Here is a 16,148-nt window from a genome sequence, read left to right as displayed (position 1 = left end):
GAAAATGAAAATCTAGTAGCAGCCTTCTCATTTCTTTGTGTTGTTTTGTGCTGTGTTTTACAGGCCCACAGAGGAGGACAGCTCCGAGGCGGACAAGGGACTGGTCCCAGGACGGTCCATCAGCGGTGGAGCTGGCCATCCTGGAGTCCCTGAAGAGGCCACGCCAATCTCCAACGGAGCATTTCCTCTTCAGCCTTCTTCCTGCTCTGGAGAGCATGCTGCCTCACATGAGAGAATTTGTAAAATTTCAAATTTATAAATTAGTTTTTGAAAACAGCACAGCTGTGTTAAATTTGGAAACATTGGACCCTAGCAATCAGTAGTTTTCTCATGATGCAGCAGGCTCTCCAGGGCAGAAACTGTTTGTCTGTGATTTGAACAGCCCAGTGCATGCTCCCGACACAGGGAAAACCAGTTCTGCAGGGGAGACCTACCTTGGCACTTGTGCAGGTGAAACCAAAGGGAAGATATGCTTCACCATATTTTCTAGGGGGCGGGCCCCACACTTTGGGAAGATATTGCAGTTCTGCTAAGTAATTACATTTTTGCAAGGTTCTTATGCTTCAGCAAAGTTTTTACAATTTCTGCAACTTTTCAGCTTTTTCAGCTAGTTTCAGCGGACAGCTTCAGCTTTACAGCATCCACACAGCATTTTCGCAGGAAATGCAAATTTTTCTAGTTATGTTTGTGCCACATGCTCAGCATTTTATCCAGCAGAACACGACACACCGACCCTGCTTGTAGTTTCTCCTTTATTTTTCTCGTGTGTGCGTACACCGACTATAGTAGCTTAAATAAGTGATGAGTGACGAAACTTTCTCCCACTGAAAACGCTACGTCCAGATGAGCAGAATCAACCTTTTGGTGACAAATTGTAAGCTACCAATATGAATTATTAGGAGTTTAAAGATGTTATTTATTAACTAAATATAAACTGGAACCCCAAAGAGTTGAAATGGCGTACTCATGCTGACTGAGATTATGACAAATGATCACAAATGATGAAAAATGATGCATTATTTGACAGATAAGGATTGAAGAGCAGACGGTTCATCTTTTTTGAAAGCATCACAGGAACAGTTTGAAATAAAACACGTGGCTGTCCTCTCACAGACACACTTTGTCCTGCAGAAGCTGTTCTGGGTCAGTAACTCCTCCGAGCTCAGGGCCTCATGAGATAAATGACGTGCCGTTAAAACCTGTGACAATCGAAGCTAAAACAGAGGCAGGCTTTTGTTTTTCATCAACGAGCTGCAGCCGGTAAAGCCGCTTTAGTGGCGGTCCGTGTTATCGGCAGAAGATTTGCAGGATTAGCCAACGGTTTGGACATTCATCTGTGCGTAACAGCAAAATCCCAGCGCAGAGTGTTAAAACGGGGTTAAAATGCTGGAGAGGACAGAGAGCTGTGGAGTTTAAGCTCCAACACTAAGCTAAGCTGTAGATAACTGAATGTCTAATTGACTAATTATGTTTTAACTTTAGAAGTTCATTGTGAATATGATCAACAGCTTGTTGATGTTTTAGGGCACAATCTGTGATTAAATCTGATGCCATTGTTATTTTCTGTACTGTTTTTGGGTGTCGGATCCTTTGTGCTCATCGTGTTTATGCCCAGGTCCCGATTTCATGTAGTTTGAAAGTTTCTACCAGAGTCACATGGTCACAGGTCCTCTGTGGACTCATGTAGCATGTAATTACAGTACTTCCTGCAGTAGTCGAATGCAGGGAAAGTGCAGCCACAGGCTTTTATCTAAGTACAGTAGACTGGATAACTAGGCTGCACATGATAATAACACTGCAGGCGATCAGCCTGTGAAGCTGAATGCTGCACAGTTGGCCTCCAGCTACATGCAGCATTACAGTAGGTGATGCAAAGCACTGGTGGAAGAAGAACATAGAAATATATTTTTGTCTCTTTTCTAAAGTTTATTTGCTGCTGTGTTAACTGCATTTCACATATTCTTTTGTCTTCAGTTCTGTGGAGTTTTTCATTGTTCTTTGGTTTTAACTGAGCTCAAACAAATTTTGGCTGCTGCCAAAATCCCTCCCAGGAAGGCAGGTTTGTCACTCTGCTCCTGTGCTCTTTTACTTGCTCCGCTGCACTGGTTTAATAGAGAATAAATTGCAGACTGTGAGACATCAGTTCCGCCTGCTTCCTACTGGCTGAAAGGTTCAGGAACAAGAGCTGAGGGCGCCGGGCAGCTTCCATTTTAACAGAGAAAACATAAGGTTCAAGAAAAGCAAAATAAAGGGAAAGACACCTTCTGACATTTCACCTCCTCCTAAAAGATGCTCCTCAGTGCTTGCTGCTGCAGGAAACATGTTAGGACCTTTGCAATCTGTTTAGTTATTCCTACTTTAGGGTTTTTCAGCTAGCAAACATATTTATAGAAGTAATCTTGGACTAAACTCACAATTTCTGCCATGGAATATGACACAACACTGCACCAGATGAGACAGGGCAGCTATGCCTGGACTATCTTTGGTCCAGTCACAGGAAAACAACAGAAATATATTTAGATTTTTGGAACAATTAATTCTCAACACATTAAAATCCACTCCAAATTAGAATGTGGATATCTCACAGACCAACCAGAGGGACAGTTCTACACAAAGTAAGCCTCGTTATAATCACCTGCACACACATTTATGTGTAATGGTAGCATCCTCATTAGACCCATGGCCTTCCACGCTGTTGTTCTTCTCTGTGCTTTTTGCAGCTTTTATGAGCAACAAACATTAAATATTTAGAGACTGATTTTGTGAAAAGGAACAAATATTTAACTGATAATTTTTTATGCTAAACAATTACAATGGGAATCAATAAATGGAGATAAAGTTAAAACCTTAAAAATACCTTATAAGAACTGCACTCACAGAAGAAATGTAACAGCAGTAGAAGCAAACAGGGTGATGCCGAGGTGGACTTTTTAACCACAATCATTTTTGAGACCAACTAATTATAATATGTTAACAGAAATATGCTTAAATTAAACTTATATAAACAGGAGGTGCAAAAATACAAAAATGTGAAATTTTGAGTGAGTTTCATAATCATGTACGTATCCTGTTACTTTACTCACAGGATTGTAATAAAGTCAGTTAGTTATGTTCGCTCTCAGTGTGAATAGGATCCTCTGTCACTGAGGCCAGTTTATTATCTCACAGAGACTCAGGTCAGGTCATGTTTTCACTGTTTTATGCTCACTTAATCTCAGACTGGCCTTTGAGTTCCAAAAGAGCTCAAAATCAAGTACCTGCCAGGCAGCCAAGTCTCCCTCATTAAAGCCATTAGAACACGGTCATCAATTATTGAGGAACAGGTAGAAAGGGCCTTTCAAGGACCACAGTGGATAAAGAGTCAGGCAAGACGAGGCCACCCCCCTCCCACACACACCCTCGTCCGTCCCCAGTTTTCTGCTGCTGAATTATTCATGTGAGGAGGTTTTAATAATTCATGAGAATAACATGACAAGAGCGACTGCTGTCTTCTCTGGGGGAAGGCGGTGAATGAATAAATGAGTGAATGAACGATAGACTGGGCGGGTGAAGTGACGAGACCCACGGTGAAAAGGAGGATCAGCATTCTGCTGACACTGCTGAGGATCTTAGGTCCAGTTTTGCTGCTGACAACAACTTTCTGACACTTTTCTGGCAGTTTGAGGCTTGAGTCGGATTAAAAGACTAAAATATGTTTTTCTCACAGGTTTCCATGAAACGTTCTGAGAAAAATCCCCAAATGAACACAAACCTTTCTGATAAAAATTTTAAACACCCAGATTTTAATTTGCACCTGTTAAACATAAGGACTGCAAACAGGAAGGCCTCTTTGTTGCGTGTGTAATGCTACGCTGTTGCCGATTGTTGTATTGTATACTGACTCTACTTTAAACTGCAAAATATGAAAGACAATCATTTCCTTCCATTAGGAGCATGCCGTGCACTTTAAACTGCCACATCATTACCATTTAATATGAACATTATTGAGTTCTAAGAGAGGACTGCGATATCTGACAGTCACTGAAGACCTCAACAAAACACCAGCTGGATAACTCAGCTCACGTTTCTTTAAACGCCAGTTAAACCAACAAACATTTGTTAATTTATTCATTTATTTCATCCCCATTAGCCACAGGCCCCGCCCTAACAACAGCTGCTCGTGCTTGGCTCAGTTAGACAAAATTACAACCGACTGAAAGTCTGCAGCCACAACGGCAGCTCTGTGCTCTTAATTATATAACACAAATGCTGCATCAGGGTTAAAGCTGATGCTTTATTATAATGATCTCTGCAATGATTGCAATCTTAGTTTAGCTTGTAGCATGTCAGTTTAATCATCCTCACAGAACACTAAGGAAAGAAAAGGCTGTTAGCTGGTCATAAACCCAATAACTGGTAACGCTAATTATAACCTGATGATGCCAGGCAGTAAAAATCACCAGTGTGATTAATATAATGCTGCTGGGATCATGTTCGTGTGCACTAAGTTTAATGGCAATGCATTAAATGCTAAATATACAAAAGGTCAGTCTCACTGCAGGATCACGAATGTAGATGACCACGTTGTGCAAATTAAAAGGTCAAATAAAAAGTCTGACCTGATGGCAGTCAGGAAAATGTCAGCTGAATTAGGATTTATCCTCTGGGGGCCAAGATGGAGTTTATCAAAATTCTCAGTAATCTATCCAACAGCTGTTAACTTATGTTCATAGAAGGTTAAAAAATACGGTGTCATGCCCTGTGGTGACACCAGATGTAGAGGATGAGCCCTGACAGCATCATTAGAGTTCATCCTCAGGGGACCACGAACACTAACTGGTGAGATCGTCCGAATGCCTCCATTTAAGTTAAAACAACAAAGGAGCTCAGTAAAACATAAATATCCTCAAATCAGACATTCACACGACACTGTTAGATTTAGGAAGAACTGCTGTAGTTAGGGGGAGGTAGGCGATGACTCGGAATCGCCCTGTTTTACTGAAACGTCACCTGAGGACAAGCCACAGATGGAGAGCGCCTGGTTCTCCTGTTACCTTTGGACAATAACAGCTCGCCCACAGACACACAACTGACCGAACCGACTGACATCACTGACCCGCTTCTCTGAGCACAAAAGGAAAATTCAAACGGAATCTTTCTGGAAGACAAATGTTTGCTTGTGTGTTCATTAATATGGCTAAATCTACAAGAATATCGAATATAAGCCTTTTGAATATGAAAAAGTTGGTAGTCTGAATTTTAGCATCCTAAACTGACATTTAGCACCACTAATTTATCCATCCCACACATAATCAGTTAGCTATGCAAACACTTGACTCCTACATGCTTCTATAATTGATAAACATCAGTAAACCTTCTCTTACCTCTGTGAATAATCATGGAAGGCATGGGAGCCGTAGGTAAGTGCTGGCGTTTCCTCAGTTTTAGAATCAGGAGTTAAACTCCTCAGAACAAAAGTGCTCCCCTACAACTGGCCGACTAAACTGACAGTCACCATAGAAACGGGTGACACCCTCTTAAACACACCTGTTCAGAGGACAAGATGTTGGTGATGTCATGCCAGCAGAGGCAAAGACGAATAACGTGAAGAGGGAGGGAGGAAGTGAAGGCTCGCTGGGATGAGGTGTCAGGCTGCTCTGTGGTATATGATATCTGGAGATAAGTATTTGTCTGTGTGCGCTGAAGGATTAATGGCACCAATTAATTTTTTTTATACTTTTAAATGATAATTATAGTTTTCGGCAACCTCTAGGAGGATGAAGACTTTACTAAATGGAAATCTGACAGGTGAAGAAAAATGAGGAGTAAGTTAGAAACCATTAACAAATATGGGCTGATCCAGAAACTCTAAACCAGTTTATCCCAAGGTCAAAGTGAGCAGACAGGAAATGCCAGGAGTAGCTGGATCTTCAGGGTACAGATCAAACATCCAGGGTACAAAGCTTGTGTTTAGGACCAGGAAATGTGGTATAGATATCTTCTGTTTTATAAAGTTATAAGGCTTAAAAACCATTAAGAAAAATTCGAAGCCACACCCATGTACTTTTAGGGCCTGTAACTGGGAAAATATTCATAGTATGAAGGTAAAAAATTTTAGATATACAAGTTGTTGCACAAAAAAAACCAATCAGCTAATTCTGATGGGAAATGTGTGAAGGTTTTTCAGAGTTGACTGCTTTTAAAACTAAGAAGATCACTAGACTTGGTATTATTCATCCTCTATAGAGCACTAATGTCTGCAGAATAAATGTCTGTCACTCCATTATTGGTTGTTATAGCTGTTGAAGGTTAACTTTGTTGTTTAGCAAAGATTCTTTAATTTCATTTCCTGCTTCAAAACACGTACGTTTGAGAGTCTGAGAAGGTGTAAACAAGCTGGACTTACCTCTCTTGATGTGTTTGAGTTGTCTCTCGGCCTCGTCTCTCTCCTCTGTCAGTCTGTTGCACTGCAGGAGCAGACAGCAGGGTCAACCCATCAGATCGTGTTCCACAACAGGCTGAACGTACAGGTCACTGATACCAGCAGAGTGAAGTTACACCCACACATGCACAACCGTTTACACACTCAGCTGTGACAAAGCAGCGATTTTATCCTGAAACACTTTCAGCAGGCCGGCAACGAGCAGGACCTGGAAGCTGGTGCATCAGACAAACAATCATTCAGAACCTACAGCAAATCGAGAGTCACCAGTTAACCTAACACGCACACCTTTGGGGAAGCTGGAGAACCTGGAGAGAACCAACACCGGCACAGGTAGAACACGCAGACCCCTCACAGAAATACTCACCCACACGTTAGGCGGGTACGAACCATGACCTTGCTGCCACTATAGAATATTTCTGCAGGATTAGCTGCATGCATCTGGTGATTCTCAAGCTCTGATTGCTAAGATTCACTGGCATTACTTTACTTGGTGACACCAACGTTTAAAATCCTACAATAATATTAATCTTTTCTGAATGTGGCTAATATGAAGTAATGCTTAGAACACTGCAGCGACAGGAGGCTGAGAGATCTGGAAGTGTTAGCAGTGTTAGCTGCTAACACTGAAAGTGCATCACAAGCACTTCCTTCCCACCACGTCCTCCAGATAAACGTTCATTTTGCCCGATGCCCCTCCGTGCTGAAGGCTGCGCTGCCCTCTTCCATCGTCTTAAAATGCTGCCTGGCTTTCTGTAATAACACTGACAGCCCATCACCTCTGATAACAGACTGACTCACTCTGCTCCTGCTGACTTGACTCCTGCCATAGAAAAAGCCAGAAAGGCCATAACTCAAAGACAGATCAACTTTTCCTCCACACCCAAACATGCATTTCCACTCTGACTGAGAAAAACACGCACAGCTGGATAGAATCTCCCCGTATTACCAACATTGACAGAGTTGCCTGATATATGAAAGGATTCATGTTGCTAAATTAAACAGGTGAAGCCAGGTGTGTGGTGGCATCGTGTAAATAAAAGAGCAGCCCCAAGAAGCTTTGGGATGATGACGGTTTCTTTCTGACCAGCCGTCTCTCAGATATACGTCTGTGCTTACTCACTGAGCAGAAAAGTAACTGTTGGATTATCATCCCATCATTCATATCTCCTTCCTCTTACAGGACAGAAGTACAGTGCCCTCCTGAGTGACCACAGCCAGTAACAGAGTATCTGCAGTGCTGCTGTGCTCTGCACACGATTAATTTAAAATGGTAATTGGAACTCGTAAAGCTTTCAGTGACCTCCTGCACAGCAAAAAACAAAAGTACACAGGCAAAGAAACATCTCCCTGTGGGTTTAAACAACCTCCAGAGTACAGACGCACTGCATGAAACATCACTCTCTGCATACAGGAGAACACTGATTAGCTCCAAGCTCATTTTCTGGAGCAATGTAGTGAAACAAATATAATGGTTAACATATGACTGATGCAAACTGGCAACAGCCAAACTCTGTAGATTCATCAGAATCAGACCCCTGCAGGGAGTGCACCGTTAAAAAGATTTACCTTTTACACGCTCCATCGGACCGCTGCAGTGATGTCACACGTGACAAGGCACATCACTCCCAACGTAGTGGTGTAAGGAAATGCACAAATACAAGGTTAAAACGATGAAATTTTAGGCCAAATGGTATGTCCACATGCAGTATGTCATTAACACGGTCATTGGAGGTAACTACTTCAGATGGACTGACATAAGATGAGCCAAAGGGCAGAAACTGGGGACGAGTTTTATAGTCAGTCAAGGTGAAGTGAATTTTCTTGGTGGCCCAAATACAGGCTCCTTCAAGGACTGATGATTTGAACTTTTGGACTTACAGAGGTTCGATTTTTATAGTTCTCAGAAATAGAAGATGATGTCTCCTTTGTGGCTTTTAGTGTCCATCATCGTTTGCCCATCAGCAATTTAAAGATGCATTCAGGCAGTTACTGTCTGCTTGTAAAGCCTGGACAAATCCCACGGTGACCATACTGTACTCATCAGGGGTTTGTGTTCAGGTGGTCATCAGTCACTGGTAAATACAGGGGAAGCATCTGACTGATGCAGCAGCTGGGTGTGATGCAAACACAGACTGGCTGTTTCCACAGAGTGTGCACAGGGCTCAAAGGCATCTTAAGCCTCTATTTTTTCTACTTCTGATCCACAGGAGGTGAAGCTGTGACTGCATCAGGGTGTGGCTGCTCTGGGATTGGAAAGGTGGATTAGACTTTCTCAGTCACCTCCACCTCATGATGCAGGTTAAATGAAACAAAGATGGTGACGGATGAAAGGCCAAACCTGAAGCTTCGCAACACTCTACAAACCGCTGGGTGACTCAATGTTGGTGGCTTCCCCCCTTACTTTTTATTTACGCTGTGGTCGTTCCAACAAATGTTAGTTATTTGGCTTAATCTGCCATTACAGAGCAACTTGCAGCTGATGAACCAACTTTTCACAGAGCACCATTAGTTTCACTCTGTGTGGCCATAATGACCTAGTATTATAGTCACAGGCAGACTAGATCATGAATGACCACCAAGACAGATTGCTCTTTGGTCATTTACACCACTGAACAAGGTGGTCAGGGACACATCTGACCACATTTTCCATTGAAGATCCTAAAGCTAGCTGGTGTTTCTGACCCTGATGGAGGACATTTTGTGGATGACGTACCAACACTTGACAAAACGGAGAAGTGACAACACAGCAAAATCCCACATATGGATATAAATTCTGGGATGCCTTTTTTTCCCTTACATATGGTGCTCGCTCGTCTTGTGATTTGTAATGTAAGACCTATTTGCACACATTTCACCTGCACACACCGATGTCAGAGGTGTAACTTCAGCTACTTGAAGAGCTGGGGCTAATTTCTGGAATTCTTAAACCTGTTAAATGTTATTCCATTAAAAGCTAGGACCGACAGACACCAGCAATTCCAGGTTTGAGCTCTAAGAACCTAAACTGCTCTTGGGGTGTAGGCCTAAACTGATGCTTCACCATCCTCAGCTCCCCTTACATTACATTTCACAGATGTGACCTAAAAAGCTCAACAAACAGATCGACACAGTCTGATTGGATCTATTTTGTGTCAGTGACACTGATGTGTTCATGACGTCCTGATGCTGACAGGAAAACGGTGCTTGATCTGATATCAGTGGTCAAAGTTCGAGGCCATGAAAAGGGCTGAATTGCGACAAAACCGACATTCTTCAGATAAAAAGGATGAAAAGGACGTTCAACATCCAGCTCGCTCGCTCGTGCTCTCTCTCTCTTTCCTCCAGCAGCAGGAAGCACTTGTCCCACTTTTGCCCGGCTCTACCTGCAGCCTCACACACTGTCAGCTTAGATTTCCCTCAGGAGCACAGTGAGGGCAGCCGGTTCATCAGCACACAGCAAGGCACTGAGGTTGCCTGGTTGAGCGGTTCGATCTCCTGCAGTTCCCAGCGACCACGGCAAAAAACCTATTCCGCACCCACCTATCAGAGCAGCAGTCCCAAAAGCTATTTGATACTCATTTCCTTTTAATTTTAATGGAAACAAACTGTTATTATGAATATTTTTTCATTTCCTTTGCACTGTGACAATTACAATATTAAAACATGGTCAAATCATTCTCCTTTCAGTAATAAATGCCGGCACACATGATAATACCTGGAAGGTTGAGCTCTTTTCTTTTGGCTGAATCCTTGTAGACAGTAGGTAGATTTACCTAAAATGTAGATGCTTTTCTTTCTTTGCAGTGATCATGCAGTGTTTCATGGATCCACGCCTCACTCATGCATTTAAAACATCCAGCTCGAGGCTTCACAGCTGGGCCTTGATAAGCCAATACGGTAATTACCAGTGTACAGTTAAAGTGTGGATCTTTATCTATATGATCATGGTTGAGGTGGGTGTCTGGGAGAATGCCTGAGCCAAATGAAGACCAGGAAATTTAGCTGAAACCTATAAAAACTGCAATACGACCCTAAGACTCTGCTCTTGTCTTGGATTATAACTTAATTCTTTACAAAGTTCAAGAAGAAACTAAAGCAAACTGGTTTAATATTAGCAGGTTAAATTAGAATGTGAGTAAGACTGACTCTTTTCTATTCTTCTTCACCCACAAAACAGCTACAAATACATTTCTCTGCACAGGATGGTGCTAAAACACAATTTTCTGATGGGACCCTGACTCTGATCGAGCATGTAGCTTAGTGATTCATTACTGCCTTTGAACATCAGAGCACGGCACTGACACACTTTGGTTTGAGGGTCCGATTCCCAATATGTAAGTGGGCATAAAGCCATCAAAAGGGGGCAGGAAGCAGGTGAATAAGCACTAACGGTTGATGGTTTAGTTCCCACCTCAACTTTAAGTGTATTTTTCGCTCTTGGAGGTCAAAGGGTGGGGCAACTAAATTCCAAGAGCAAGGCTGAAATGGGGTCTGGGGTTCACTTCCCCTGTGCCCACCCCTACCATGCAGGTGTTTGGGGTCATAGCCAAGCCCTGATGGTGTGAGAACATGGTTTAAGGCGTTTTTCGTTCTGTCTATTGTAAGGGAGCACGCAGTAAGACACACGGTCCAGAATAAACCGGCAGCCTCATTCACTCCGCACATTTTTACACAAAAAGACACACAGCGTGTTTTAAACACAGAAACTTCCCCGTGAAGGGAGATGTAGTTGTGCTATTCGTATCATTTCTCCTCACTGACTGGTTCAGTTCGCTTACATGGCGTGAAGAGCATGATTTAGGGAGGGGTCCGGCTCTTTGATGTCTGAGCTCCTTCAGCAGAAGCCGGCCGGCGAAATGTCCCACAGGGGCAACAGAGCCGCTCGGTCTCCCGCATACATGCTCGCCTCTCACACGGTGATTTGGAGTGTCGGAAGTCAGCACAGGAGACGTTTGTGTCATTTTACCTCTGTTTGCATGTGCGCGTCCTTCTCTTCCTCCTCCTCGCATCCCTCCATCTGCGCGGATGGTGAGCAGGGAAGCATTTTGATTGATAAATTCTCTTCCAGACCGCTGATGTATTCTTATCACCAGCTATATATTTTTTTTTAAAACAGGAAAGCCGAACAGAGCAGAAATTCTAGGAGCACATGTCTGAACGTGAGCCCATTTTCTTCCCTTTGCAGCACATGGGATGGAGAGCGGCTCAGTGCGATGCTGCTGCCGCCGGCGGACAGGACCCTCCTCCTCTTCCTCCTCCCTTCACTGACAGCGTCATCCTGCTCCCCTGATCGCCTCCTGCTATGGAGGACCACAAGCGCCACACATCGAAATAAAGAATTCTGTGCTTAAATAATAAATTGTAGAATGAATTCTGCATTTGTAAATTCATTTTCGAATTGATTTTTTAAATCATTTAATCTAAACACTATTTTTAAATACATTTTTCAAAGTGAATTATTAATCCATCAATAAATACTTAAATTTGATAATGAATTTAACAAAAAAAAGATTTAAATGTCAATAAAAACCTCGTTTCAAAAACCATTTTCGAATTCCAATTTAAACTGATTTTCAAAATGTTTTTTAAAACACAATTTAAAATGGTGATTCCACACCTCCTTTTAAAATCCATTTCCCTTTCCTGTTTGCTCACGGATTAATGTTTGTTTGGATTAGCAATTTAATTATAAAAATACTGCTGCAATGCAAATTAGCATCAAGAAAACATGGACAACACGACAGCACCTCCTCCCATTGTGCAATAATGAAGCCACAATATCCTGCTTGTGGAGGCTGCCATCTTACATTTTTGGAGCCAGAGTCCTGCAAGAGCACCTGGCTGCAGCCACTGTGGAGCTCCACAGTAACCGGATACACGTGACCTCCACAGTAACCGGAAACACGTAACTTCAGTTAAATCGACTTTGACAGCGAAAACTAAATTGCGTTTTTGCTCCTATTGATGCTGCTGAGAAATAAAAATGGTTTTAAGTGGGGTTTTTTTTAACACTCTGGGTTTGTTCAAAAAAATTCAACATCCCCTAAATTGTTCGTGGCCAAAAGTGTACAGTGGTCCCTCGCTATAACGCGGCGCACCTTCCGCAACACTGGTTGTTTCGCTGATTTCTTTTTTTTTTTTCTTTTTTTTTTTTACAGCACATCGTGTTGTGCGTTCTGATTGCTGTAGACCACTGTCAATCAATCTAGTCCAGTGTCTCCTGTACAGGAGCGGTCCCTAATAGGAGTCCTTTGGTACCGTTCCGCGAGAGTTGAGGCTCCGGTGTGAAATGTATGGTTGTAGTTGTGTGTCTTATTTTGAAAGAACTATTTACCCGTTACCATAGCGACCAGAGAGCATTAAGAAGCAGAGAGGAGGATGTCACTGTGATTGTTGTTGGCACACAGCTCAAGTCACGTTTATTATTATATTTACAAAATACCACAGTTTCTTTTTTATTCTTTTGTTGTATTTATCCGCGACACCTTAAAGGTCGTTCCCTGAAAATATTGTCTGACATTAAAGTGGTCCGTGGTGCAAAAAAGGTTGGGGACTGCTGCTGTACAGTACAGAATGCGTTTAGCTTGTCGAATTTACATAAATCTTCAATCGCTAGCAGTGTAACCCTGAAGTGCTGCACTGTATGTTTGTAAGTTTTCTCCCAAACAAACACAACAATGCCGACGAAACATTTTGCACCCTTGTTTGTTGCCAAAAATGGCCACTTTTTGTGTATGCTCACAAAATGCTATAAAATGTATATTTCTTAAAACATTTATCTACTTTTACCGACGTGACTCTTTAAAATAGCACCAGTCCTTTTCATCAAAATCAAAATTGTATCTAATTTTTTTACTCTTTAGCCAGTTAGGTTATATATTACCATTAACTTTTCAGATAAAACGGTGATAATGTCCTAATGTTTTCATGAAACTTCCTTTTTTTCCCCATCTGAGCATCGGGGAAACGGCTGTCTTGCAATTGTTGAGGTCACTAGTGTGTGCCCCATTTCTTCCAGGATCACTCTCTTTGTAGGTTTTAGTGGACTCCTAGTACTGTGAAGTGGTTTCATGGTACAAAGGCATTGTATTCCAAGATCTGGGAGATTATAGAAATGAGCAGTGATGCCCTTCCTACCATCTTTCCAGAAAAATAAGTGATCTGGAAGCTGTTAGGTTTACTTACAGCAACAGCACTTTCTGCACCTGCATAAACTCCCGGACACATTTACTAACAGTGTTTGTTGCTGTATGTGCTGCAGCTGCAGCTTTGAATTTTTTTATTAATATATATTTTGTTAATATTTTGGCTATGGTGTCTTGTTATGAAATGTACAAGAGTAAAAGTGTTTTTAGCATGTGCTTCAAAGCTAGTGACTGGGAAACTCAAATCTCAATAGCCAGTATCAACAAAAATTCACTGCAGCCTGTGTAATATTTGATGCGTCATAATTTATTTCAGTTTATCTTGCAAATACATATTTGCGTTGCAATGTCATGCACAAACACACACAAGTATTAGATCCTTAAGATCAAACCTGTGTCATTCTTTTGATCCACTGCAGTGTAGTAGTCAAAAAAAGAAGAAGTGAAGTGGCCACAAATGGCCAGGATAGAGATCAGAGGGTTAATGCGTAAAATGTATAAAAATATTATTGATTACAGGGTAATATATTAATGTTAATATCAACAATAAGCTTTTTACTCTGAAGTTACAAGTATAAACAATGCTGTTGCATTTACACTTAATTTTTTTACTATAAGTATGGACATGGAAACAAGTGGATATTTAATAACACGTTTAACTGGAATTCTGTACACTGAAAAACAAACAACACATAAAAAATAGAAATACGGCCAGTGCCTTCATCTGTCCATTAAATGTCAAACATCGCATTGACCCGTAGTCCCTGCTCATCAGCACAAGCTTTTAAAAAGAGCTCCATGTCCTCTGCAAACTGAAAAACAAAGAGGAAGAAGTCCCTCTACACAAAAACACTGCAGATGACAGGCCAGGCAAACATTTATTGATCTGTTTGAATGCCTCCTCATCATGTGAGCCTTGAAGTTTTTTTTCAAGAAGACTAAGACCACAGTGAGGGCGTTTCATTTTCAAGGACTTTCCACAAGCCACAGTTTCATTTAGCACAGAGGGTAGAGCACATGAATGTTCTACTGAAGATTCAGAAAATGGTTTAGATACTGGAGACAAGACATCGAGAGGGAGATGGGGCTCCACGGAGAGTTCAGTGGGGAGCAGTCCTGAATGCTGACATGAGAAAAATTGCCTTGCCATATCCCCACGCTGTATGACTGTCATGTTACAGACAGGGCAGTGAAAGTGCACCGGTATATCATTTTGTCTGTAAGAGAGAAAAAAAAACAAAAAAACAAAAAACAACATGTAATTTAAATGTAGTTGTATAGAATGCAATCAGTTTATCTAACAATCGGATTGTACATATTAACAAAAATATCCAAGCCATCCTCAATAATGAAAGCAAAATCGTATGGATCACAAGAGCTGTCAGGAAATGTGGTGAACAGGAAAAAAAAATATTTAAGGAAAACACGCTTTTTTCTCTCGCTGATGAATGCACTGAACTGTACAATGTGAAAAGCAACTTTTAAGTCAACAAAGAGACTGCAGAAGTGCTGAAAAGAAGAGCATATTTATAACTTTAACTATGAGGTATATTTAATACCAACATACCTTTGAAAGGCAAAGCATTTTAATGTGTCCATTTATATGCTCCTGACAATAGGGCTGAAAGTGGGGCACAGAGGGCAGTGAAACAGCCAACACGTGGTGCATTACTGCAATTCTGGCTTGGAGGCAGAACTCCAAATTGATATGAGCATCTAAAACAGAAAGAAAAACAGATAAACACCATATACACATTTAAGTTCAGGTTTTAGCAGAAATAACACATTACAGTTAGCATGTAAGAGATTTGTGGAGAAAATTCTTTACAAAAACATAATTTACAAAACACTTTTATTTGTGGCATACGTATCTATTGACATATAACAGACAATTTAACAAAGGCTAACTAATATCTGGGCAATAAAAAAGCAGAACAGAATGGAATAGAGAATATTAGTATTTATACATATATAAACCTCTTTGTGACAAACTTTACAATGTTTTTGCAGGTGGAATGAGAGACATGAATAAAGTGCAATATGCAGTAAATTGAACAATGTGCATTGATGTTACAGATAGTGAAAAGTAGTTCAATAACAAGCAAAAAATAAATACGTTTGAAACTGACCACTAAATGCTAACCAGAGGTGTCAAAAGTACACACATTCCTTACTAAAGTTTAGATAGTTCGGAGGTATGACCGTTGTTGTAACGCTAACAAAGTGCCAACGTAATTAGTGTAAGCAAACTAGCTGATTCCTAAAATTATATAATTATTAACTGCAAATTTATACATGAAAGACTGTCCCAACCTTTACGATCCACTTGCAAGATTTCCGCAGTCGATGATCCACGCAGGAACGTATTTCTGCCTACTGTGGAGGTCACGTGTTTCCGGCTACTGTGGAGGTCACGTGTTTCCGGTTACTGTGGAGCTCCACAGTGGCTGCAGCCAGACCCTTCTCGAGTCCTGGCAGCAGTGTTGCCAACTTAGCGACTTTGTCGCTATATTTAGCGAGTTTTCAGACCCCCTAGCGACTTTTTTTCTATAAAAAGTCGCTAAAAAAAGACGTGAAAGCGCGTATCGCTTTTACTCTCA

General features: G+C 41.4%; 1 protein-coding gene and 1 long non-coding RNA gene across 6 annotated transcripts in view; both read right to left on the bottom strand.

The window, feature by feature from the left end:
- shtn3 (shootin 3) overlaps window positions 1–11,644 on the bottom strand; it is a 34,418-nt gene extending 22,774 nt beyond the window's left edge. For 3 of the 5 annotated variants that reach the window (XM_039621729.1, XM_039621733.1, XM_039621745.1), the window contains exons 1-2: window positions 11,370–11,604; window positions 6,386–6,446 (exon numbers count right to left, since the gene is read on the bottom strand). In XM_039621729.1, the coding sequence (XP_039477663.1) occupies window positions 6,386–6,446; window positions 11,370–11,447 (139 nt within the window). In that variant the 5' untranslated portion in view covers window positions 11,448–11,604. Of the gene's footprint in view, window positions 1–5,363; window positions 5,447–6,385; window positions 6,447–11,369 lie in introns of those variants that run through there. The other 2 variants (XM_031751755.2, XM_039621753.1) reach the window with 2 other exon arrangements.
- A 2,195-nt stretch (window positions 11,645–13,839) lies between these two features.
- On the bottom strand, window positions 13,840–15,941 carry LOC120443324. The gene is made up of 3 exons (XR_005615350.1): window positions 15,862–15,941; window positions 15,116–15,264; window positions 13,840–14,765 (listed from the first exon to the last, which is right to left on the bottom strand). It is a non-coding gene; the product is annotated as an uncharacterized LOC120443324 (long non-coding RNA).
- Between the last annotated feature and the right edge of the window lie 207 nt (window positions 15,942–16,148).

The sequence above is a fragment of the Oreochromis aureus genome, linkage group 2, assembly GCF_013358895.1.
Source record: "Oreochromis aureus strain Israel breed Guangdong linkage group 2, ZZ_aureus, whole genome shotgun sequence".
In the NCBI taxonomy this organism is placed as follows: domain Eukaryota; kingdom Metazoa; phylum Chordata; class Actinopteri; order Cichliformes; family Cichlidae; genus Oreochromis; species Oreochromis aureus.
Note: the sequence above shows the minus strand (reverse complement) of the source record. Positions and strands in the feature narration are given on the sequence as shown.